We start from the raw sequence: 25,907 nt of genomic DNA on the forward strand, positions 1-25,907 counted from the left end.
ATGATAATAAATAACTATGTCCTGCAGAGGATTGTATGTGATGCAATGATTGCATTTATAGTTAAAATTGCCTAACATTTCCTTGATTATCAATCTGCCTTTTTTCCTCAAAAATTCATCTGACTGGAACTCTTTTGCTTGAACTCTTCCACGTGCATATTCTGCCCAGGATGGGGCCACTGCTGCTTTTTCTAGTTTCAGCAGAAAAGCTGTGGTTATTTCTTGAGAGAGAGAGCAAGGATATTTTTGTGTACATGCAAGATAAAAAGGAGAATTTTTGCTTTTGGTGTGGAGGTCGGGATTGAAATTGGCAGATTTAACAGCATAGGTTTTTTTTTTTTTTTTTTTCTTACAGCTGTGGGCCATATTAATCTTAGTATTTTTATGACTTCATTGTTGAACTTAGGAACTGCAGGATATTCTTATACCCAGCAGTGTCCATGTGTGATGAAACATGGAGTGCAGGTTTGTTCTCTGGGGCAGCTGGCCTCAATAGGAGCCTGGCTGTGACTTTGGGCACAGTCTAAGCAAGGTAGGACCCAGGGATGGTACTGAGCTCAGGACTCCCAGTCTAGCCCAGAGATATTTCATGAGCACAACATCTTTCCATACTGTGTGGGCAGTAATTAGCTGCAGGCTACTGACAGCAATTAAAGATTCCTCCCACCTAAACGAGGATTCAAATGAGAATAGGGATGATTAATCCGTTCACCCCTGTGTGGCTGGAGTGCGGATACGCAGCCACGGCAGAGAAGTGTCCTCATCTCCCATTGCATGGATATATAAACAGAATCCTAACCTGTCATCTCACTTTGATAGATGTTTGCTTGCCTCGTTTTCATGCTCTTCTCAAAGCTTCTGGTTTCGGCATGGCTGGCAACAGATTTTTGACCTGGATGAATGTTTCATCTAGCACAGTACATGCCTCGTATACTTCCCTGGTACAGAAGGCAAAAATGGCAAATTGCACTGAAGCAAGTCTGCAATTTTGCCTTTGTAATGTCCAGAAGAATGTGGCAAATGGACATCTCGCCCCAGTATAGTTTAACCGGCCGTAATAATGAAGGGAGCAAAGAAAAGCAGTAAGGAAATCCCTTATGTCATTGCAAATGAGAATCCTGAAGTTCCTGGATTGTATTTCTGGCTAGTCTGCATTTTTACAGCATAATGACGTAAAGGGATGATGATTCTTACAGGTGTAGTAGTTGCATCTTCCATACAAAACAATTTCTGTTGAAATTTTCGTTAAAATGAAACTTGATCAAACTATCTGTTTCCTGACAAGACTGAAGTTCTCTACTTTGCACCACTTCAAATTGTTTTCTGGCTGCAAGGAATAAGCAGTTCTTTGTTTCAGTACATTTTACTTTCTTGGGGCTTCTGTCATCATTCCGCTGACAGCAAAATTCTACTTTGGTTATAATTCTATTTCTATCAGACTTTTATACTGTAGTCTACTACCAGGAATACTGCTTGCTTCTTGCTTTGAAACATCTGTGATTCTGTACAAAGTAGGAAAGTATTCCGAATTGTGAAATTCTTGTGGATTGTCATGGAGTGAGCACTGAGATGAGATTTTTGAATCAACTTTAAAATGATTTATATTCAGCATCGATCAAGAAATAATAACAAATGTGATTTCTCTGCAGATTCAGCAGTTAAGGACCTCCATGCAGGCAATCCTGCGGCATTGGAAACTGTATGATGAAGCTTATGGAGAAGTCAGCCTGATGATAACAAGATATTTGTACTGCATAGAGCAGTGCAAACCTTCTGTGCTGTCACTAGAAGCTTTGAAAAACCAGGTCAAAACTCTCCAGGTAAATCTACTAAAGTTAAAAGCTGTTTTCTTAATCTCATACTTCCTTCTGGGCTTCAAAATAAAAACCCAGACCCACTAAAACAAAAACAGATTTTTTTCTTTCAATTAACTTCCTCTTTATTGTGTGCCAGTAAAGTTGGTTTAATTTTTTATCACCACCAGAGGACTCTCTTTAGACTTTGTACTTTTTGACACATAAACTCAACTTGGGTGTACCAGGGTTCAAGAATCAAGTCTAAGAGAGTGTCTGCTTTGGACTGCAAAGGTCCCTTGATATTTTATTCAGCCTTTTGCACATGCCTGGAGGCCTCTCCCTGTGAAGCACCCGCTCCTCGTGCTTCGCTGCAGTGCAGAGTCCAGGTGGATATATGCCCTCTGCTGCCAGGCTTTCTCCACTGGGTCTGCTCCATCCATGTCTAATCCACATGGACAGCAGTTTAGCTCAAAATACGGCTTGCAAAGGAAAAGGTAATGCACAGGTTTGCCTAAAAGTTACTTCACTATTCACCTTCACCATTCATAACTCTGCAGTGATGTCTGCACAAACACTTTCCACCCCCACCTGGGGGCTTGTAACAATTTGGAGAAACTGGGCACCTTCCTCCTCCTTTTCCTCCTACAGCCTCTTTATTTTTAATCTGTATTTGTTCCCAGATATGGTCCTTGGCAAGGTCCTACAATCATCTGTACTGGGAGCTGTGAAGCTTTGCCAGCAATAGAAATGTCCCTGAAATCTTGGCTTCAATTTTGCTTTCTAGTGGATTAGGTTAATTGGTTCAAGGTTGCAGGTTTGTTAAACAAGCTTTTTTCTTAAAGAACAAATAAATGACCTGGGTTTAAAGTAGCCCACCTATTTTTTTTTTTAAACTTGCATCATTTTACCTCACTTGGAATTTTGTAATTTTTAGAATCAGATGTTACACCTTTCACAAACATATTATTCAGTGCTGCAAATGTGGATAGCATTATTGTTACTGTATTCTCTCTAAGCTATAGGGGAGGCTGTGCTTTGGTCATCCCTCTCCACAACTAATCGCAGTAATCCATTTTGCAGTCTCTTCAGGATGAGCTAGAGACCAGTGAAGAAAGTTGGGCCAAGCTCCAGGCTGCTGCCAGTAGTCTGAAGGAGAGCTGCTCCCCTTCCTTCAGAGAGATTATGCAACAGAAATGCAACAAGGCACATGCCAGGTAAACTTGTGAAAAGTATCCCAAAAGTTGCTGAGACAGGACTTGAACGTCTGTCACACGTTTAAATCTATATTGGGATTAGTCAGTTGTCTAAAGGTACGAGTAGCTGACGCTGCCTTTTTGTGATGGATCACAAAAATGATATGTCAACCACTTTGCAAAACATCAGTATAATTGATGATTATTCTGCTTCCTGTAACATGAAAGCAAAGAAACTCTCTTGCACCGAAACATATTCTGATCCAAGAGGAGAATCTCCAAGGAAAAAGGCCTTATTATCATCTGATGTGTTGGCAGGTGGAGTTCAGTAAATGAAGACATTGCTGATCAGCTGCGGACAGCACAAACGATCCTGCAGCTGTGGGAGCCCTACGACACTTTATGCACAGAGGCAGCAGCCAAGTTAGAACAACAGGAGGAGCAGTGTGTGCAGCTCTTGGATGCTCATGTGCCCGAGGATAATATGGTAGAAACACTGAAGCAGAGGATTCAGGATGTAAAGGTACATGAATATGTTTTTGCTGTGTTGTACAAGTGGGGATTTATTTTTAAAAGAATTCAGAAGAACAACTTTGTATTTCCTTTACATACTTTTGCCAAATGTTGAGATGAAACTAAGCTACAGTTACCGTAGGATGAGAAGAGAGAGAGGAGCAATATTCTTGGCCCTTCTCTCCCCTACACAAAGAATCAGGGCTATGTCAGAATCAATAAACTGAAAATGATTTATTTTATGGGGCAGTATTTGGAGGAGCAAGCAGTACAGTCTCTTAGAACAGTAGCTGGAAAAAAGACTATTTTTTACAGAACACTGTACCAACTTGAAGTCTTCTACAGCATTTTCTTTAGATCTTTGTTACTTGATTTTGGTAGATTTTTTGGCCGGGTCTAATGAGCTAACAGATTTCTGAGCTCATTAGCTTATTCCAAAATACTTCTGACTTTTGGCAAATGAGGCCTCATGCTGAGACCACAAGGTACATTTGACACTTTCAGACAGCAAAGCTGTCATTAGGTTCTGACACTTCTGTTTTTTTCAGACTGCAATAAAGAAATATAATAATCCTCATTTCAGGACAGAGTAATGACTCATCCTGTTTTATGAATCTTTAGCAGCACTTTGGAAGACATCCAAAGTACCCTGTCTTGCATGTGGCCAACAGCAAAATTCTGCATTACAGAAAAGAGAACTCCTGTATTTCTTTCCACATCAGAAAGAATTGACAGCAGCAAAATTTGGAGCAAAGCATTTTCACTTTCTTCTGATATGTTAATGTCTGAGACATAAATTTATATATATCAGCAAAGAGGCATCAAATTTTATGGAAACGAGACCAGGAAAAAAGTTTTGCAAGTGCTAAACTTAGGATGACTGCTAGGAAGCCGTTAGTGCTGTAGATGCCTTGATGTGTATGGGGAGGACACATACAGTTTATTGAGTGAGCAGAATGAGGCAGAAGAGTAAGGAGCAGTGCTATGGCTTACAAGTTATAGGGAGTTGTATTTGAAAGCAAAAGGGTATTTTAAACTGCATTTCAATGCCTCTAATCTTTTTCTGTAGTATATATTAGGAAAGATTACGGGTTTATGAGTTGGACTGTCATCACAACAAGTGCAGATTAAATCCAATATACACAGTAAGATATCATAATGGGTTGTTCAGTAAATGGCTGAAGTGGCAGTTTACAGTGCGATCAATTCCAAAGACGGGGTCAGGGATGAAGAGCACTGTTTTTTAGGGAAATGTGACTCTTCTTTGCTATCAATAAGAAGCTTATTTACTCATTACTCATAGAAGAGACAATATTCAGTGGCAAATTCAAGGCTTTTTCTTGGCCAAAAGTAAATGCTGGTTGTCAAAGTTAGTGTATTTCAGGATGCCATCCTGCCATTGCTTGAGGAAGTGGAAACAACTTGTTTTGTTCTTTCACTGCCTTTAGAGATTAATTTTATAGCATGATTTCTATAGTAGAGGGACACAAATAAAAACAAAAGCATAATCCTCAGTGGCTAAGGGATCCAAAGTACTGGCATGTATATACTGATATGTATATTAAAAAAAAAATCTTTTTATTATCTGTAGCATGGGCCAGTTTCTCCATCTGCTAGCATAAATCCATTCTGCAGACAGAGATATTGTTATTACTCTCCCTAATCTCCTCTGTAACAGTGCTATCCTGCTGTTTAAAGTCACTGGTGTCCCATTGAACTTTGAACTGTGCTTTTCCCAGCACTAGAGTCATTGGATGCAATTCCCATTATCACTGGAGTAGAAGACCAAAGCTTTCACCGCAGCTGAACTTGGCTCCCAGAGGAGATCAACAAAAAGGGCTTAGTTACAGCAACAAAAGATACTAAATGAAAGTGGCACATGAATGAAGATCTGATTCATTTGCTGCTTTTCTTTCTTTCTTTCTTTATTTCCTTCCTCTTCAGAGTTTACAGCATGGCCTTCAAAACGTGCAGGGGTGCCGTTCACGGATTTCTGAGCTGGCAGACCAGATAAAACAGGAGGCTGGGACCGCAGCACAGACCGTTCTTTTGCAGAAGCTGCAGCCACTCAAGAGAGCAAACTATTTAGAAAAGATGCTGCAGCGGAAATTGGATGAATTTGAGGTATTTTTCTGAATAGTAAATTAACTGCCAGTGTAAGGTAGCTTCTCCACTAGACCCTGATGCTGAACTGGAATTGAATTTGAATAAAATAAAGTTTGACATTGTGGTCCACCATGTAAAGAAATAATATACGAAGCCAGAGGGGCTGATGAAGGAAGAGATTTGCCCTTCTCACCTACTTGTTGTATTCTGTTGCTCTAATAGGCATTTCTAAGCAGACTTATTACTGCCAAGGACTACAGGGCCCTCACATGATTACTAGTTAGGAAACATTTTCATACTCTGTGAATGCTTTGGTGTAAAGTTTCTTGGCTCTGCCTTGGAACAAATATAAGGGCTTCAGTTTGCTCTGATGGAAATGAACACAATGTACCTGAATAACCAAAATCTGATGGTCATTTGATGTAATTTGATGTAGTGAAGATCAGATTCCCCTCCCTCTTAGGCAGAGCAGGAACCTGGATCGAGGTTTCCACGTATGATGCTCTGCTCATGGGAGTGCTATGGAATTGATTTTCCTCTGAGCAGGTAATTCTGAGAAGACTTCCAAGCAAATGTACTCATCAAAAACATTTCATTCCTTTCAAAAAGTCAGGTTTCAAGTGTTCTGAAGTAAACCCATCTCAAGAAATTTCAGCCAACTCTATTGATGACTCCTTTTGCCACCACAATTAAATTGCTGGAAGCCAGATATCTTTCTGAAGATAACGTATTTCTCATATTCCCTGTAAACTTCACATTCCATGAAAATTTTCATTTCTGAGTAATATGGGTAAAATATTTTCTCTGGTGTAACATTAAAGTAGTAGCACAAAATTCTTCGTCCCCCCGCATCAATTTTTGCCATTTTCTCCTTGTAAAAATACTTCTGTTTGAGAGCTATTTCTTCTCCCTGACCCAAAGAAACAAAGCGATTGAAACTGCTCCTTTGTGTATATCGAATGTATGTATATATTTATATATATAGTAAACAAGTTTATGATTAATATAAATATGCAATATTCATCCTAGTTCAATCTTTCACAACTGGAGGATTTCAAGAACTGTCTGGAAACACTGGAGGGTCATGTCAAGAATTGCGCAGATGCCCTGGATAACCTGTCTCTAGAGGGAGAAACAGATAACACAGAACTGCTCATGGTATGTTCAGACTCCTAACTACAAAAAGATAAACACTCATGATTTAAGTGTCTGTGGGATGCCAGCTCTTCTCTACTTCAAGGATCTCTTTGTGCCATAAGTTTCATAGTTATGTCACTCGCATCTGAGTGACTACAATGTCATGTAGAATGGGAAAAGCAATGATTTAAGTTTGTAAAACTCAAGATAAGTCCTGCAGGCCAAATAGCCTATGTGGAGGGAAGGAAAACCAAGTGGATTTGGGGTTGATGGGGGAGATGCCTTGTTCTAGAGCCAGAGTGGCATGTTGGAGTGAACTTCTGCTGGCATTCCAGGAATCCCTGTGTGTTGTGAGCAGGAGCTCTCTTGCCCTCAATGTGGGGTTAGCAGTAATTCTGCATGACCCAGCTTCTGTTAAAACCTCAGAAAGTTGAGCCATATATATAGGGGATTTATTTATTTATTTATTTCCTGTATTCTGTGAAGTTAACACAGAAATATTGTTCGGATAAATGTTATTTGTTCGCATTTGGGTACATCAAATGCAGGTGCTTCCTTAGTGTTACAAAAGACTCTTCGTATTTCTTTGATACTAAAGCAAGGCAGTACTTTTTGCAGTTATTCTTTTTTTTTTTTTTTTTTTTTTTTTTTTTTTTCCAGAATCATACGCTGGAGCTCGCTGCCCTGTCACCAAGCGTAGAAAGCCTCAATGAAGCCAGTATTAAGCTGCCCCTCAGTGACTTCACTCTGAAGAAAATGCAGAGCCTGACACGGCAGTGGAGTCAGAAAACGGCAACAGCTCTGGAGCGCTGCAGGTTAGAAATGCAAACAAAATAACTACTAACCAGTTCCTTTCCTAAGAGGAAAGTCAAAACCCTGTTAAAGCATAGGAAGTTTTGCAAGCTGTTTACAGCTTTCTCGTGGGTCATTCCAAGAATTCCTGCCCTTCTAACTTTTATTCAGTGACTATTTGTATTCTAAGGCACTTGAAGCAAAAATATTCATGTTCACAGGTGAAGAAGGTAGCAGGAAAGTGCCTAGTAAACCCCGCTGTGTTACTGTTCCTAACCATCACGCTAGACTGTATGTAAAGTATCTAGAAAAAAAACAACAGTAAAGTGAGTTTTGATTATTTCTTTCGTTTTGCAGTGAGCTTGAAAGAACTCAAACCGATGAAAATAAGTTTTTTCAGAAGTGTGAAAACTGGATGAAATTCCTAGAAAAAATGAGAGAGGCCTTAAAAGCAGATATTCCAGGTCGTTTTGAAGAATTGCGGGAGCAACAGAGAGTATATGAGGTAAAGCTATCTTTAAGAATGGCCATATCCTCTTGCATTGTGGCACTTGGGAAAATTCTTCAGAAAATCCAATTGCTTATGAAATTAGATGTGGGTAGAGTGTTACAGTGCCCAAGTGTGCAACTGTACCCAGAGTAGGAGAGTACATTGCATGTTAGCAGAAGCATCTGGATACAATTCTAAGCAAAATTGAGTATAAACTTTGTCCTAGTGGAGGGAGGCTGGAGAAATGACCAACATACAAAATAATTATGTGGTAAATGCTGAACATGATGAACTGAAATTTAGGGTGGGCTTCGTCTTGAAGGTGGTAGATGGAGTTTCAGCCTACCCAAAGTATAGCTGCTAATTCCACAGGGTGCTGCTAAGTCTTTGTGTTAATGATAGTCATGATTTATACAGTAAGCTTCTGCTCATTGTAATGAAGAGTGGCAGGGCTCAATTTAGCCTTTTATGTGTCTTTTTATAGTTACTGTCTAAACTGCATTTCTTGTGAATGGGTCCAGCAAGCTTCAGGCAACATAGAGCTTTTGTTGGGGCAGTTACCATGTATGTGCAAGTACCACCTGGTATCCAAAACGTATGCAAACTTTTAGGAAGAATTTGTTAACAGCACTTGAAAATAATAGAGCATTCAGCATCTAAACTGTGTGTGCTGTGACTTTAGAAGAGCAGAACCAGATTTCAAAGCAAAGATTGTTTAATGAATAATTTAAAAAGCTATTGTTGTTATACTATTTTCAGATGTTGCAAACCGAAATTTCTATAAATCAGCAAACGTTTAACTCCATCATAGCAAAAGTTCTACTCTTCTTGGAATCCGGAGAAGCAGAAAAAAGGTAACTTATTTTCTGCCTAAGATCTTGCTAAATTATAACTGATTCAATGGATAGGATTTGTTCCTTGGAATCAGTATCGAATGTTTTGCTCTTAAGAGAGTGCAAACCCAAACCCATCACCAGGTTGACCCTTTAAATAAAGAGCTGCCCCAATAGGTTTGACAATAATAAAAGTCCTTCGCTCTGCAGTTATAGCTGAGTACTGTAGGACACAGCTGCCTTTTACGGCTTGGTGAAAGCACAGATCGATTTTGCAGCAGAAGCAGAGGGTCCTGTCCCACTTGCAATGACTTTCTTGTTCTTCAGAGAATATATTTAGTGCATATTATTTTAAAATATATTCAGTGCATATCACTTCAGTGATTGTTGTGCTATGTACATTGCCACGCTGTGACAAGAATGACTTGCATTATCGAGTCTTGTACCTTGGAAAAGACTGAATACAGAGAACAGGGCTAAGCTTGTACAGACTGCACAGGCCTTTCACACAGTTGGATATTTGAACTGGAATTTTATAATCAAATGAAAATCCATCACAATCATTGGAAAATACAGCTTGGAAGTTAAGATTACTAACATTCTAAGACATTTAAGATATACTAACACTCAACACCTGACGTATCTTCAGAACGGAGTTCATTTCCAAGCTCACGCTGCTGAAGGAGCAGTGGCAGAACGTTATCCGGATGGTTCAGCAAAGGAAGAAGGATATTGATGGACTCGTGAGCCAGTGGCAGCTTTTCAGGAGCTCCCTGAGGAGTCTCAGCAGGTTTCTTACTGATACAAACAACTTCCTCATGGCTGTGAAGAGCCAGGACTGCTGTAGCCTTTACCAGCTAAGAAATCTCATCCATGACTTTAAGGTACTTTTTTTTTTTTTTTTTTATCCCTGATAAATCTAAAATTTATGGGATTTTTTGGATTGAAACCTCTTTTGTCCAGTAAAGGAAAAAGGCTTTAAAATTACCTGCTTTCTTGTGCTAAACCAATTGCTGACTGACCTTTTTTCTTAAACTTGAGCAGAGATGAGAAAACAGTGCCATTGTGAAAAACACATTATACTAGGAAGGTTCTTGGGAAGCACTGTCATTTAGTAGCCTTGTAAGCTCCATTAAAAAAAATCTATGGCAGCATAGCTATTGATATTAGCATGGAAATCCAGCATAGATGAGGGTGGCCAGAAGACATCCTCCAAGTCCGTGTGCCATTTATCAACAGCTGCTTTAATACCAGGCTTGCAGCTTGCCTGCCCAAAGCAGGCATAGATGGGGCAGGACTGAGCATAGGGGCCTTCTTTTTCAGTTGAATTATGCACCCCTTTTATGAGAAGGTTGGTACAAACATTGAACTCAGTTGTTGCTTAAGGCAAAAATGTTTTAAAATATATTATTGCTTAATGCAATGTTGCATTTAGCACTAGGTCTGTTTGCTTCATCTTCAATTTTGTCTGCTGCTTAAAGGCGGCTTTCAGTAGTTTTTATGCATTAGTTTCTTACGCTTTTCTTTAACGAGAAAAGTGAGAAAATCTTCCTTCTCCGACTCCAAATTGCCCTTGTCTCCTGCTGTTGCTTTATAAAGAGAAACAGTGATTCTGCCTGCTCATGGTATGGATGGATTTATGTTGTAGGCAAATTAAATTTGATGGATTCCTTCACTTGGAGTGTGTCACAAGTAACAAGGATGCTGTCTCTCAAAAAACTGTCTTATCTGTGCTGGGAAATAGGAGTGCTAACCAGACTTTAAAATAATTATTTTTACTCCCAAATTACTCATGCAGCTAAAATTTCATCCTTTCGTAACTGTTCCAATTTTGTTGGGTCATCTGAGTGTGTGAAAAGCTATTGTAGAGATCAATAGATGGGAAAGAGTCTTATTTTTCTGAAATTACAAAAGCACATAGAAGAAGATGTGTTTATTATTCTTGCTCAAAAACGAGCTAACTAGTGCGTAGTAATTCCACTTGTTCAGTCCTCTCCTCATCCCAAGCGGTAGGCCAGGAGTTTTTCGAAGGCTGAGTAGGGATTTCTTCAAAACTGGGCATGTCTTTCTTTTGAAGAGTAAGGCAGTCATCCTTCAGAGGTGGCAAGCCATGTACTCAGTAGTGATGGACGCCGGGGAGAAGCTGCGCACGAGCTGCGACCCCGAGGCGAGTTCGAGTCTGCAGGAGGAGCTGGGCCAGCTGCAGCAGCGCTGGAGTGACACCCAGCTCCAGCTGGAGGCCACCAGGACAGCGCTCGGTGCCACCGCGCAGGTACGGGGCAGGTGGCTGGCGGTGAAGTCGGCATCTGTTTGTTGCTACCACAGCTGCTCTGGTGTGAAAATTTGGTGTTAAGGGAACCTGAAAACAAGGGGAGACCCTGCTTATTTCCTTTGGAGATCTGTTTTCACAGCCAGACAGCATGCATGGCTTACAATTCAATACTGCTAACATAATTCTGGGCTGAGAGTTGTATTGATAAAAGCCTCTCAGTTTGGACAAAGGGTATGCAAAATATAAACACTTTGAGCAGAAATATTCTGTAAGGCAAATCTTAAGTATTGTAGGGTGCAAATTCTTCCACCAAAAAACAAACTAGAGCCTATGACTCCAGCAGGCTGAAGTATGGCTATTTTGTAACCTGTATATATAGTACGATATATCTTTCGTATCTTGCTTTTGTAACTTCCAGAGCTGGGACTGCTGTGAAAAGCAAACAAAGGAACTGGAAAGTCGACTGAGAGAATTAAAGGCAAAAGTGAAAGTTCCACTTCCAGTTGAACATGATGAACTCTACAATGCCAAGGAGGACATTAAGGTATTGAACAGGCAGATTGTGCTTAAACAGAAGTATTCTTTGCACAGCACCTAATCCCTTTGAAATCAGTTTTCCTTCTTACCTGCTCTTCAACAGAACTGAATCCCTTTCTCCTATTCCATCCTGATTGCTGCCAATCTGCAAATTGAGATGGACTAATCTGCATGGATCAGGGAGATTATGGCAGCAAGAAAGTTATTTTAGGGTTGTTTTTTGTTTGTGTTTCGTTTTTTTCCTGCTCCCTTTCTGAGGCCTAAATTTATAGTCCCTCAGCAAGTTAAAACTCTGATTTCTGCTCGAATTGGCTGTCCTCCTAGCGGCTGAATCTCCCTTCTTGTTCCCCAAACCGCTTTGGACACGGAACTCGTCTGGCGAGAGGCCTTATTATTTTCCTTATGTGTCTGTAAAGTACCACACACACCTGTGGGACCTCAGAATAATTAGAGAGAAGGAAAATTAAAGTAAGGGAGTGGCAAAAGCCCCTGCAGTCCATAGCACATCATAAAAATTAAACAGCAAGGAAAGTATTTTTCCAGGATAGAGACATTTTGTCTGGACTGGTCAGTCTTTCATCATCCTTTTATGAAGTGAAGTCTTGACTCGTGTGGTGGGAATAAATAAGCTTATTAATGAGCCAGGGCTTTAAACTCATTATCAGCTGTCTGAAATCTTCTTTGCGAGCGCTGGCTGCCTTTCCCACAGCAGCAATCTGGCTGTAACCCTGAAGTACTTTTGCAATGGCAGAGCCTGTCCCTGTGCAGCTCCTGCCTCTCTTCCCAGCAAGTAAAATTCGTCTGTAGAAATGTCACTGTCAGACAGTGCTTGTGCAGATACTACTCTTGGCTGTCAAAGCATAGTAAAATTCAGGACTCTGATTAGACCTTTGTTAAGATGCATAAATGCATGTGCGCTTGCCTGTGGGGAACATTTCTTGTGAACTCAGGTAAATTTTATTCCAAATTCTATTTAATTTATACCTTTCTAGTTATTTTTTTCTCCAGTCTTGAAGCAGATCAACAATTCCTTTTTAGGATATATGTAAGTGATTGGATCAAAAGAACTGTGCAAATACTCACAGGGCTTGGACCCAGCACACCTGCCCAACACAAGCACTTACACTTTTTCTTTAAAAGTAAGACCAACTGGATCATATTTAAGAATATTTTTGTCAGAGGAGCCAGCAACACTTCCCAGGGACTGCCCTGTAAAATGGGACCTAATGCCTCATCCGTGGAGTACGCCGCTTCCCTGCCTGCTCTGCTTTTTTTTGGAGGACCATTCAATATGGTTCCGGAAAGCACAGCTCCTGACTTTAAAAGCTTGCAAGCTGCAGATGTGTGAGAATTCTGATGAAATGTCTGTGAGGTCAGATCAGCTGGAGTCCTGCCATGGGCTGCAGTGGCTGCAGAGTCAGGTCTGGCCTGAGACCTGGGCAGGGAGACCCGAGGCAGCAGAGCTGAAGAGTTTGCACATGCGGCTGCACATTCCCCTGCTCTCCTCCCCCACAGGCCGGCGGGGGATTAGCAAGCCGGTTTGGAAACCAGAGGAGCTTAGAGCCAAGGCTTTTTCTGGGTGTGTTTCCATGCAGGAGCTGGAGCAGTCCCTGGCAGACTGGGCCCACAGCATGAAGGAGCTGCGGGCCATGAAGGTGGAGCTGGCGCACTGCATCCTCTCCGAGGACATGCTGGTGCTCAAGGAGCAGGTCGAGCATTTGCACCGGCAGTGGGAAGAGCTCTGCTTGCGGGTGAGTTTCCTGCGTCCTCCTTGTTTTTACAGGGCCGTATTCATATTCATGGGCCCTCCCAGGGAAAACGGGGTTGCTTTTTCCAGCTGCCCCCTCACCGCGCAGCTGAGCCGGGAGTGAAGCCGGCCTGCAGGCTCCCTCCTCACGTCCCGCGCGGTGCTGCGGTTTCTTTCTGTGCAAACTCTCAACTTCAGTGAGTGGCTGAGTTGCAGGGAGCCAACACGCAGCTGTTTACCAAAGTACACGGCTTTGTTCTGGCTGTGGAGGGGAGGGAGGGCAGCAGACAGGGATGCGCTCGGGAATGGCCTCGGGGTGAAGCAGGCAGAGGAAGAGGGAGGCCTGCAAGGGTCTGAGGTAAAAATACCAGCAGAGTCGATTTTAAGAAAACTTAAATGTGTTTAAATACTAACTTCTTGCTAGCAGGGAATTGTCTTGTTCTTTCTTTAGTTTGTTGTGAAACATTTGTATTCTTCGTGGCTCATTGCTACATTGTGCTTAATTCAGCGCATGTGAAACTGTGGGGAAAAGTCACCGGCAAAGTCACATGAACTTGATTCACTCGCTTATTGTGCTGACTGAATGTGTGTTTGCTTTGCCCCGTTCATGGGAGTTAGAGAAGCAAAATATTTCAAGGTCTTAAGCTGCTCTGTATAGCTCCACATGTCAGCAAGGCAAACTCAGGCCCTGCTTTACTCGCCAGGGAGTGTTTTTTGTTTCACAGCTTGCAAAATAGTAGTGGGGAAGCATTGCTATTTTGTGTCCTATCCTTACTGTGGCAAAATTAAATCAAACTTGGTGGGAGTATTGCCGGAGTAAGCAATGAACAACCAAGGTGATTTCACAGACTTTGGTGTGATGAGCTTGTTGTTTAGGTTTCTTGTTTTACATTGCAACGAGAAGGAAGAACTTAGTATCTTTGCCTTAAAATTGACAGTTAATCCATGATCCGTATTCTCTCTTTTATTGTTTCTGAACTAAGAAAATAATTACAGAAACACCCTCTCTCCTGCCCCACGTATAGGTCAATATTTTTAATTCGGGATTCTGAAAATTGAGCTACGTTTTTTGTACCCAGTTACAGTCTATCCAAGTTGCATACTTCCGACTGTAGTAATTTAAATTCAGGTTTTACTCAAAATTTCTATTTTGGTGTCCTGAAGGGAACAAAATTTAAGCAGTCTACCTTGGAGAGAGAAGAAAAAAGGTGACACTAATGTTGCTATAATTTCTACACACACACACACACACACACACACACACACACACACACACACACACACACAAACCTGTAGTGGGAGGAAGCCTCTTCAGTGCCGTGAGCTGAAGGACACACGGAAATGGTTGCAGAGCCCTAATTGGCTCCAGAGAGCTGTCACGGATGCTCAGCTCAGGACACGAGTACACGGGATCAGCCTTGCTGCCGGCATAACTGCCTTGTTTGGCTATCAGATTAGAGGAGTCCAAGACGTATTGTCTGAAAACAAACTGTGAGGTAAATGCAGAGGAGACGCTGCCGCAGCTGTCGCGGGTGCCGGAGCAGGGCGGCCAGATGCCCATGCTGGACAAAGCTGGGAAATAAGCACATTTAATGAGCAGATGCACTCAGAGGGATTAGTTTTTACATAGCTGCCCTTGCCAGGTAATGTAGGTCAGAGATTTAGCTATTTGTGCCAGCGAAGATCCCAGCCTAATGAATGTCAGTGTATGGGACACACTGTCAGAGGGTGAATGTCTGGTGTCTTACTCAGCAGTAAGTGCAAACCTGTAAGAACACAGTGCTGTGGGGCTCATCTCTTTGCTCAGATCAGGTAGTCAGCAAGAAAGCTTTAGATATCTGATTCACTTCCCCACTCCCCTCTTTAAAAAGTTGGAATTTAGATGACAAAAGCAGCAATTCTGAGAGATCACTCAGTAGCTCCCATTTTGATCCAGGTATTACTTGGAGTTGGTCTTGGTTCCCCACTAGATGCTCAAACTTTGTACCAAGGTACAAAATAGTGCTGGAGGGTAGTTAGAGGAGAATCAGCAGTAAAGTTTTAAGGAGACACATGCTGTATGAAGTACATTAGATGTGAAAATGGAGATGTGTGTCCTGCCACACTGTGGTATTTGGAGTGGCCTTTTCAGTCAGGCCTGGGTAGGTAGCACTGACTACTAGAATAGTGAGCCTGTTCCTTTCGAACATTGTGGAGCACCGGTGGTTTAGTTTTCCTGTCTAGACCTTGTGTTAAACCCAACACATTTTCCAAGATAAAGGATAGATTTTTGATGTTGAGCTATTTTGAGGTTCTGTACGAGGAGATGGCCAAATGGAAGATCAGGGAAGTGTTTCAGAGATGTGATAATATCTGTTAGTGGTTGTGACGTTTCACCCACCACGATGCGATCTTGTGCAACGTGCACTAGGTGTCCCTGCTTGTGCAGGAAGGTTGGACTAGGTGATCTCCAGAAGTCTCTTCCAACCTCAACTACTGTGTGATTCACTTGCAAAATAACAAGGACTTACCTGGGGATGTTATCTATTTTGTGTTGTATATGAGACTTTATTCATTTTTATGTGGTTAGTTATATACTTTATGTCACTTCTTTGTTTGCCATTTTAAAGATTTTACTGAGCAATACTTAAATTGCTGTATAACACCATTATTTATAAAGCTGTCACACAGTTTCATTCCCCTCAAGGAGAGAATCTGGTGTTTGCTAGACAACTTCTGGCCCCGCTCTGCCAAATAACATGCCATAACAATATGCTTGCTGGCTTTAGAAAGAAATCCAGAGATACTTAATAACTGCTCCTGCAAAATGGAGCACAATCAAATGGAGACTAGAAATTAGACCAGAGTAATCACTGTTTTCCTTCTCGACAAAGCTATAGCCAGCAGTTGATGCGTGTGCTCGTCCGCAGGTGTCCCTGCGTAAGCAGGAGATCGAGGACAGACTCAATGCCTGGATCATATTCAATGAGAAGAATAAGGAGCTGTGCTCGTGGCTGGTGCAGATGGAGAGCAAAGTGCTGCAGACTGCAGATGTTAGCATTGAGGACATGATAGACAAGCTGCAGAAGGTAAGTAACTGCACAGTGTTTACTGAATTGCAGTCTGGTAACTCATCATAGAGAGGCCAGTCCCCATATCCCCACGTCTTCCTTGTTCCTGGGAAGTGAAATGTGGTCTAAAAACAGCACTTACAGGCTCTACAAGGTGCTGAGATGCTCTATCCTCAGCTCTTACCTTCTCAATGCTCATATTGGGAGCAAAATGCAAAGCAGAAGTACCAGCCAGCTGCATTCAGGCGTCGAGTGTGGTGTGTTTTCATGACCAGTGTGGGGGCCTGGGCCGTTGTGTCTGAGCCTGCCCACGTGTGCGCTGCTCCCCAGAGCCTCCTTTGTGGGGATCGGAGGGGTCCTGGGGTGTCTCTGCTGGCACTGTCTCTAGCAGGGTCAGCTGCTAAGAAAAACTTGGAGGAGATGGCAGGTCTTATGCGAGCTGAATAAGGAGCTCCCAAAACCGAAAATAAAATCTACAGATCGAAATGGGGAGTAGTCCTGTGCCTTCCTGTTGGTACTCAGTCCAGTTAGTGCTTTCTAATACCTTCCTATTAGCTTGATTTAAAACAGGGCTGGTTTTTGCTGCCTGTTTTTTCTGTGTGGCTTAAAGAGCTCAATATCTAATCCCAGATCTCCTCTGGATAAGAATACCAGCAAAATAAAGTCATCCTAGGCTTGAATTTGGGTTCTTTCAAGGTAACTTGATTGAAAAATAAAGTTAAATTAGAAAAGCAGGGGCAAATTTAGAACATTAAATTGCTATTTTTAGGAGTACTTACAGCTGGCCTTTACTAGACTTTAAGCTGCTTATTTTTTTCATAGTGACTTCATTGTGAGAGCTTTTCCATTGAGGATTTTTTGAGTGAGTTTTATGTACTGATGTAGAATCCTTGGCCATTCCAAGCCAAACCTATCTTCACATTCCACATGTGGAGAAAGAAATAGACAGTGTGGTTCAGTTTTGCTCAGGAACTAAGCAATGTTTGTGTGTGTTTGTCAGGATTGCATGGAAGAAATAAACCTGTTCAGTGAAAATAAGCTTCATTTGAAACAAATGGGTGACCAGCTCATCAAGGCCAGCAACAAGAGCCGAGTTGCAGAAATAGATGACAAACTCAACAAAATCAATGATCGCTGGCAGCATCTCTTTGATGTCATTGGAGCACGGTAAGAAAATGTTTTCAGTGTTTTAAGATAGAAGTCAGACACCAGTGTCCCCAGCCATCAAAGACAGACTGACACAATTTGCGAATTCCGCTTAAAATTAATTGTATTATTGAAATTCAAATTTAACTGCAGTTTTTCTTTTTTTTGTTGTGTTGCAACTTGTTGCTATATTACGACATAGCAACCATGTGTTAATTTTCCCAGTGCTAGAGGGCAAGGTGGAAGAATTCATATATAATATAATTTTAATCATGAGAGCTATGTAAAAGGAAGAGTCAAAACATTTTCTCTGTTGGTGTTGAACACAGCTGTTTTAAGACTGTGTGATAGAAGTTTATTTGAAGTATTTTTAGGAGGGCCTCCTGTTTAAAAGACAAGTCTGTATTTTATCCTCATATATTTAGACCCTGAGGAGATCCCTGACCTGTGTGTGTATGTCTCTGCAAAAGGTCAGATTCATGTAATGATAATATTCCCTTTTGATCTTCAAAAGTGTATGGAATTATCCTAGATAATAGTGATTTTTTTATTTGTTCTTTCTTCCCTAACTATGATTGAAAGACCGTACCACAAGCTTGTATTTTACTATATTTGTTATATTTTAAATTCAATATATTATGCATGGTGGTAACCTAGTGGTAGCATTACCAGGAGAAACTAAAACAAAAACCTGCAAGGTCCAGACAATGACCTCTTCTTATTGAAGTAAACATCCTCACAGTATTGAAAGAGTTAAGAACATGATGATAAATATAGTATTGTTCTTACTGAGGCTATCTTATTTCACAATAATTTCTGAGTTTCTACCACAACTTGGGATGAGGATGCCGGGCTGGTCTCACCTCCCTCCTGCATTTATTAGCAATACAGAAATAAAAAGACCAACACAACATCAGTACTGGTCTCAACTCGTCTCCCAAGCTTTGGTTTTCCTTGTACCTTCCCACCTCGTGCTCCTCTGGGCCCAGAGCAGCTCTCCGCTCGGGGCAGGTGAAGTCAGTGGTTGTGCTGGGGCCGTGCCAAGTGTGCTGGTCCTTAACCTGAAATTAGATCAGAATTAACATGAGCCATGAATGATTAAGCAGAAACTGCCTTCTTTGTATCTGCAGATGAGGTAGGTGTTAGATCCTTTTTGGAACAGTTCCTCTCGCAGTGTGCCAGTGTTGTATTTGTGGGAATTAGTGCTTTGCTTTTATAACCGGGATTTTTTTTTGTTGTTCTTGTCTTATGGCAACATACTTTTTGTGTTTAAAATGACTTTTGCAGTCATTTACATCTTGTTTTGTATTAGATATGAATCATAACAATCCTTAAACACAGATTAAAATGCATAGTGTTTTAAAGATCAAGTAAACATGGCACGTTTCCAGTGATATTTAGGAAAATATGCTAAAGAGCTGGTGGGATATTTGCAGTAATGCCTGGCTTGCTATTCAAGTAGTTGCTGCCAATTGAGCATTTGTCTGTCTGCTTGGGATGTCTTAGAGCTTTCACCTTCAGACAAGTGTGTTGGTGGTGTTTGGAGGTAAGTTAGTGCACATTTCCCTAGAGCATCAGCGTAGCAGCGATTAGAGAGGTGATTTGCTCCGATGTGACAGTTCCTGGGCTCTTGGCCTGAAAGATTTCTGTACGTGCTGGCTTCCATGTGTGATTTCCCTCCAATTCAGGAGCAGGGTGAAGAATTGGAAGGACTGATAGGAGGTGGTTTTAAGTGACCAGAGTTATGGGGCAGCCCTGTAAGTTTGCTGGTCCCCTCACTGTTTGTTGCGGCATGGGTGCAGCACATCTCCACTGTCGTCTAGTCAAGGAGAAATTAGGAGGGAGCTGAATTAGGCTTGAATAGATGTTCATGGAGGTTGCCACCTCGGTGGTGGACTCTGGCACTACAAAAGAGGTCCCACCTGTGCTTTTTTGAGCACGCAGCCTCTTTTAAGCCCAGTGAGGGAGGAGTTGCATTACCGATCGCAGACATCACATGAGTTGGACCTCCTCATGAGGGGCAGAGCAAGGGATCTTGGCCTGGAGATGAGGTGATCTGTGAGTGTGGGTTGTGATGCCCCACAGTGACAGACCATCTCTCTCCTTTTCACTTGGCTTTTGTAAAAGCCTTAGAATTGTATTTAAGCAGCACTAACAGAGCCAGGATGCTGCTGAAAACTGTGAGATGGCAGAATTTCGATTGGCCCCATTGCATGGAGGAGGAGAGACTGCTGTACCTTGGAGCTGCTCCCCATCATGGCATACCCTGGCGTAGCCCCTTGCTCAAGATCCTGCTCTGTCTGCTGGGGAAGATAACTGGGATGGAGCAAATGCCGCAGGGCAGGAGTGCCGGAGGCCTGGGGGGTTCTTACCACTGAGATAGGAGTATGTGCCCAGAGGAAAATTCGTAACTTCTGCAGCAGCAGAGAAACAATCTTGTCATGCTCCTGGCAAAGCTCCGTGTAGTGATTTATTTTCACAACATCTGAGTGAGTGCGGAGGTGGTTCTGCTTCTGGCTTTGTAGCTCAGTAGCCAGGAAGCTGCAGGTTTTCTGACGTTCGGGTGCTGAGTCTGAGACCACTTGGAGATTTTGTTGTTTGAATATGACAACGCCAGCAGGTTATTTTAAAAGCCCAACTGCCTGCTGCCCCTACTGCACTTTTGAGTGCCCAGTACTAGGACCTGTGTCCTAGGACCTAGGACAAGGATGGAATCTCACGGTGCCTCCAGGACAGGCTGTGACGTGGGCAACACAAAGAGCCCTGAGCGATGCACTGAGCGCGAGGAGAAGGCCCGTATTGCTCCACTGCCTGTTCAAAGCCCTCCATCCTGGGGGTTCAGGCTTTCCAGCAGGTAAGATATGATCCTGTGGTTAAAGACTGTAAAATAATCCCTGTCTGCAAGGGACTCCAATCAAGTTTTACAGACGACTTTAATTCTGTCGTTTCTCATGTCTCCATGGATGACTGCAAGTAGCATTTATCTTTTCCCTGCTGCAGTACATGTATCTATGCCTACGTGATACCAAAATGAAAGCAAAACAGTCCTGGGCCAATCTAGCAGAGACACAACACTCCTGCTGATAGCTTATTTCATCATTTTAAACCAATAAACATCCTGGGACAGATGGGCAAATTAGGTGAGCTCTCCGCTTAGGCTGTGAAGTGATTCTCCTAGTTTGTGGTGACAAGCTCAGATCTGCCATATGGCAGCCCTCGCAGGACTTAATGTCTTTGTCATATGCGCGCGCTTGCCTTGCGTGGCGACAGAAGCCTGAGCGTGGCTCGGTGCACGCCAGGAGAGGCTGATGTTCGCGGGATAAATCAGCTGTTAGGGTGTTTGCTTCCCAGGCATGCAAATGCGGTTCTGTTCAGCCGTGAAGCTGCGGAGATTCTCTTGCTCGTGTGTCTTTGGTAGAGGAAGGCTATAAAGCTACCAACAGGAGGACAAGCTCTGCTGGTGTGAAAACGGGCACCAGAAAGCAAATCTCTTGCTTGTTTTCTCCAGCTGCCACAGCACTGTAGCAAAAGAGACGGCTGCGTGCTCGCCTGCTTGCCCAAGCGAAGGCTTGAAGCATCTGGAGAGCAGGCGTGCAGCTTGCACGGGGTGGCAGGTGGCCAAAACCCACGGAGGGGGCTTGTGTGCCCGGCGTGCCTCAGAGGGAGCAGTGCTCCCCCAGCGCTGCGTTCACCACCAAAAACTGCCAGGGAGTCCCCTGTGCGCGTTGCAGGAGTCCCTTCCAACGACCCTTTTGTGCAAACATGGCTTGTTGGGAGGCAGTGAGCTGATGCCGGCCTCCTTTTGAACTCTTCATCCTTCGGAACGGGAGCCAGGTGCCTCCCCTGCGTGTCTGCAAGCAGCTCTCCCTGCTTGTGCCCCTGGGGCAGGGCAGGCCGTGGGGCAGCTCGGGGCAGAGCACCCTCCTGCTGCGCTGGCCCTGCAGCCCATCAGCCCAGGTGCCCTTCTAGGAGTCCCCAGGGCTCCTGAGCTGTGCAGAGCAGTCCTGCAGGGCAAGTGAGGTGGTGTTTGCCGGGCAGAGACCCTGGGTGAATGATGCAGCCGAACCACCCGCGTCTGTCGCTGCAAAACTCTCAAATCTCCTCCTTGCAATTATTTTCTGGGCAAAAACTCATGCAGTTGAAATCTCGCCTGCCTCCTTTCCTTCCTTGTGCTCCCCCTCCCTGAGGGATCATTGCTCCTCCCCGGTGCAAAAGCCGTGCCAGAGTTCAGCGGCTTATCAGGAGCTTCCCGATGTTATGTCACACGTACCCAGGTGAGGCACCGCCGGCCCTGCTTTCTGCCGCTCTTGTTTTTCCACCGGGCCAGATTCAAGGGCTGTTTCCCAACTTTCTGGCTCACCGTTGCCTTTTGGATCCTGCCGGAAGCTGTGATAAACTGCCGAGGTGGCTCAAGCCTCCGCCAGGATTTCCCTGCCAGGGTCCAAATCCCTGTGGCAGCAAGAGGTGAGAGGCAGCTTTTTCAGCCTGGCATATTTGCCCGGGGAGGGAATAGGAGCAGCTGGCATGCAAATGCAGGTGTGCCAGGGAGCACCTGAGTGCTTCAAGGCTGCAATGGTTTCCATCTCAAAGTCATTCCTTCCATTTTTTGGTGGAATTATCTTTTTTTTTTTTTCCTCCCCCTCTTTGATATTGACTGGGTGGTGTATGACTTTTAATCCAAGGTCCTCCAATTTCTGCCTGTTTTATTTACCTTTCTTTTCCAACCTGTCTTCACTGGTTGTAGTGACGGTCACAAATTCCACCAGCATTATTTTGCCCTAAACAAATGCTATCAGAAACCCGGGCTGCTCTTTTGCTTCCTGTTGTTCTGCACTCCCAGCACTGGAGGCCTCTGCCTGCCCAGGAAGGTTAAAGACAGGACATGCCAGTGTGTGGCAGAAAAGCTTTAATTTGTACGTAAATAGCTGTGTACGGTAGCGAAGGCGAGAGCAGGGACGTGTCCCTGCGTGGGGATGTCCCTTCCCATGCCTCGAGGCCCTGCTGCAGCCGCTCCGGCGGCACCGAGGCTGCGGGTGCTCCCTGCGGAGGGTCGAGCTGAGCATCCTCTGTGCGGGTCCCGGCGCCTCCCGACCGCGTCCTTGCCGCAGCGGCGGGTGCTCCACCGCCTGCCGCTTCCCTCGCGCTGCTGCGGGGCGGAAACGCTCCCGCTTGGGGCTTTTTTTGCCGCCGTTGCCAGGAGCGGCGCGGCCGTTTGCCAGGTAAAATCGCCAGGCTGAGGGCGATGGCGTGCGGGGGACGAGGAGGAGGAGGAGGACGGCCGAGCCTGCCTCCCCCCTCCCCGCCGTGCGGGATGCTAAAGCCGTGAGTAAATAGGGCACGCGGGCGGAGGAGGGGTTTCCTCCTCCTCCTCCTCCTCCTCGCGTGTGGCGCGGCCCGGCATCCGCGAGCGCCCAGGAATGGTTCTCCCTGGCGAGCCGTAAGTGCCATCTTGGTGCCTTTGGCCCGGCCAGGGCGGTGGGGGAAGAGGCCGGGGAAGGGGGAAGACGCGAGGGCCACGGGGCAGCCGCCCACAGCGGCGGCATCACCTGGGGCTTCGCGTGAAGGCCCCGGCGCAGCGTCGGCGCTGCCGCCGCCTCCCGGCTCCCGAACAAAGCTCTCCCCTCGCTGCACACCCGTGAAGCCGGCACTAATCCCGGCAGCTGCTGATCGCGCCTCATCCTATGCTTATAATAAACGCACGCGGTGGCTGTGGCTGCCGGGCCCCACTAACATTCGTGTGGATGCGCGAGACGTCAGGACGCCCCTCATCTCTTCGGGTGTCATTCATGGCGTGAGCTGCTCACAGGCGTTTTGCAAAAGCCCTAGGTCTGGGCGAGCATGTCACAGAGCAGGGACACCTGAGCACCGCTTCTCTGGTGGGGGGTGGGCCTGAAACACCCCCATACCTTTCTCCCAATACTGATGTTCACTGGCAGCTTCAGCAGGGCCTGTTGAGCCCCCTACCCAGGTGGGGTCAGGGCACTAAGCCCCGCTGTTCACTTTTGCAACCGGCTTCTGGTTGTGACCTCTTAGTTCTGTTTTTCCTGCCCCTTATATATTGGTGTAAAGGCTAAGTTTTGCTGGGCTGATGTGCCTGATGCATGTGTCTCCTAAATGACGAAATAATTAAGTTGTGCCCATTGCAAGGTATATGAGCTGCCTGAGTTTGTTGGTCTTTTTCAAGAGAGGGTGATACTTCTTGGATTATTTATTATTTATTTTTGGTCAGTTGTCGTTGGTAAGCGAACTGTGCACAACTAGGCCTTTATCCAGTAAATGCTGTGTTTTGCCTGTGTGACCAGATAACATGAGAATCATATTCTGTAGAAGAAAACAGTCAGTCATTTATGGTGTTATCCCGTTCTACCGTCTAGGTAATTGATGCCCTCTGCTCATGTCCCCCATTGAACTTACTGCAGCTGCAATTCAGTGTATGTTGGGTGATTGGACTGAGTATATGTTGGGTGTTTGGTCACCAGGGCATGGGGCAGCCTCTGCCCCAGACTTGGTGACTTTCAAACCCCCACCCAGCTCCAAGGAGATCTGTCCTTCAGGACAAATATCCCCCCTCAGGCTGAATCTCCGAAGGGTTCACAAGGTCTCTTTTCTGCAAACAGCAGATAATTTGCAAGAATACTTGCAACGGGGCAGACAGAGCCAGGGTTTTGCAAATGTGTGGGTTTTGTGGCAATGTTTAGCCTTTTTATGTTGTTATTAGAGCTGTAGCTAGAAAAATGACAATTTTATAGGCCTCTTGTCTCACCTGTTTGATCATAGTAGAGTCCAAAACTTTACCTTGGGCTTTGTGGGTCTTGACTGTAACAAGAAAAATCAATCAGCATGAACATGTGGAGAAGTGCCTTCCTCTGTAGACACTGCACTAAGGTGAACTTCTATTACGTTTTTCTTTTACTCTGGCTGTTTAGTGCAAGGTTGAGATTAATGACTCAGAGCATTAAGGGTGGTTAAACAACTGACAAATGTCATATTCAATCCGGAATATGCAGCAATTAAATTACTTAATTACATTGGTGCATCTGTAATGGCAACTGCTAGAAAGTAAATACAAGCTCACAGGATCACAGTGATGCTGTTTTGGGGGCTGTCACTAGTAACGCTAGCACATACAGCCCCACATATATAGGGTAATCTTGAATTTTAGAGTGCTTTCTAAGCCAGAATAATAATATTATTTTTTTCCTGAAAAAAAAAAACACTTGGACTCTAAAGCGGATGCTTTTCTCATTTATTGAATGCACTGTCAATCATAAAGATGTTTAGTTATAATCTGCTCTGTCTGAGCTTTGCTTTGGATCGCCTTGCCCGCATTCACTTCCTTGTCATCCCGCACGTAGACTGAATAAACGTGGCTTGTAAGGAATGATTTTTTTTTTAAATAATGCAACCTTAAGACAGGAAACAAGTGCATACAAACAAAAAAGAGAGCAAGGAAGCAGGGAGACGCTCCTGAGCCCAGCATGGTAAGCCGTGGTGCCAGCAAGTAACTGTGGCATAGGATGGTCCCAACGTGTGTGTGTCTTGCAAAAAGAGTGCCTGTTTGTTGCAAAAAATGTGCAGCCGTGTATATGTTTGGGTCAAACAGTGGCAGACTGTGCTCTTCCCACCTGCACACTTCTGTCTCTGTTCTTACCCTCCTCTTAAAGTAAGTGAAAATGCTGCCTGGCCCTTTCAGGCCAAGAGCCAGGGGAATCAGCTTCCCATGCTGCTAATCCGTATGAAACCCCCAATTTGTTGGCCTTCCTCTGTACCCTCAGTATAACGAATCAGATAAGGATGCAGGATCTTTCCCACATACTTTACATCAAGAGTGCCTGTCTGATGTATGTGAGCTTAAGCAATTACCTTGAGATTGCTAATAAGATCAGTTGCCGGGGCGTATTCACCGCAGATCAGCTGTCCTGCATGTTCCCTACTGTTATATCATATCCTAGAAGAGGCAACTGCAAAAGGCACTCAGCCACGGGCAGTTTCAATCACACACGTGCCTGACGTGGTGCCAGCTTGCACCAATCTGCTGTAGCCAAGAAAGTCAGTGCCCGTCCCTGACAGCCTCTGCATTTGGGCACATTCAGTGATCCCCGTGTTCAGACTACCCCTGCAGTCAGCTTTGTTTAGCTACTGATGGTTCCTGCAGGGTTTGGTACATAGGTCAGGGAGCTAATAAATGGGAAAGGTTTCAGCCTTTCCATCATGTGTGCTTTGACTTTTTGAACTGTGTTAACTTAGGTAATGAGGGTCAGCTGGGTAGTTGCTTGAGTTCATGATTTAGTTCAG

The 25,907-nt window shown here is 44.1% G+C and overlaps 1 protein-coding gene across 1 annotated transcript in view; it reads left to right on the top strand.

The window, feature by feature from the left end:
• The window catches only part of SYNE2 (spectrin repeat containing nuclear envelope protein 2), a 161,075-nt gene that overhangs the window by 117,602 nt on the left and 17,566 nt on the right, over positions 1-25,907 (top strand). The window contains exons 89-102 of the mRNA XM_088539613.1: positions 1,650-1,820; positions 2,877-3,010; positions 3,308-3,512; positions 5,447-5,626; positions 6,638-6,766; positions 7,406-7,560; positions 7,895-8,042; positions 8,787-8,881; positions 9,510-9,744; positions 10,938-11,132; positions 11,551-11,676; positions 13,265-13,420; positions 16,326-16,484; positions 17,467-17,633. Of these exons, the coding sequence (XP_088395739.1) occupies positions 1,650-1,820; positions 2,877-3,010; positions 3,308-3,512; positions 5,447-5,626; positions 6,638-6,766; positions 7,406-7,560; positions 7,895-8,042; positions 8,787-8,881; positions 9,510-9,744; positions 10,938-11,132; positions 11,551-11,676; positions 13,265-13,420; positions 16,326-16,484; positions 17,467-17,633 (2,255 nt within the window). The remainder of the gene's footprint in view (positions 1-1,649; positions 1,821-2,876; positions 3,011-3,307; positions 3,513-5,446; positions 5,627-6,637; positions 6,767-7,405; positions 7,561-7,894; positions 8,043-8,786; positions 8,882-9,509; positions 9,745-10,937; positions 11,133-11,550; positions 11,677-13,264; positions 13,421-16,325; positions 16,485-17,466; positions 17,634-25,907) is intronic.

This window comes from Tinamus guttatus, unplaced genomic scaffold (genome assembly GCF_059628265.1).
Source record: "Tinamus guttatus ecotype Peru unplaced genomic scaffold, ASM5962826v1 Tinamus_guttatus_pri_ptg000048l, whole genome shotgun sequence".
NCBI lineage: Eukaryota > Metazoa > Chordata > Aves > Tinamiformes > Tinamidae > Tinamus > Tinamus guttatus.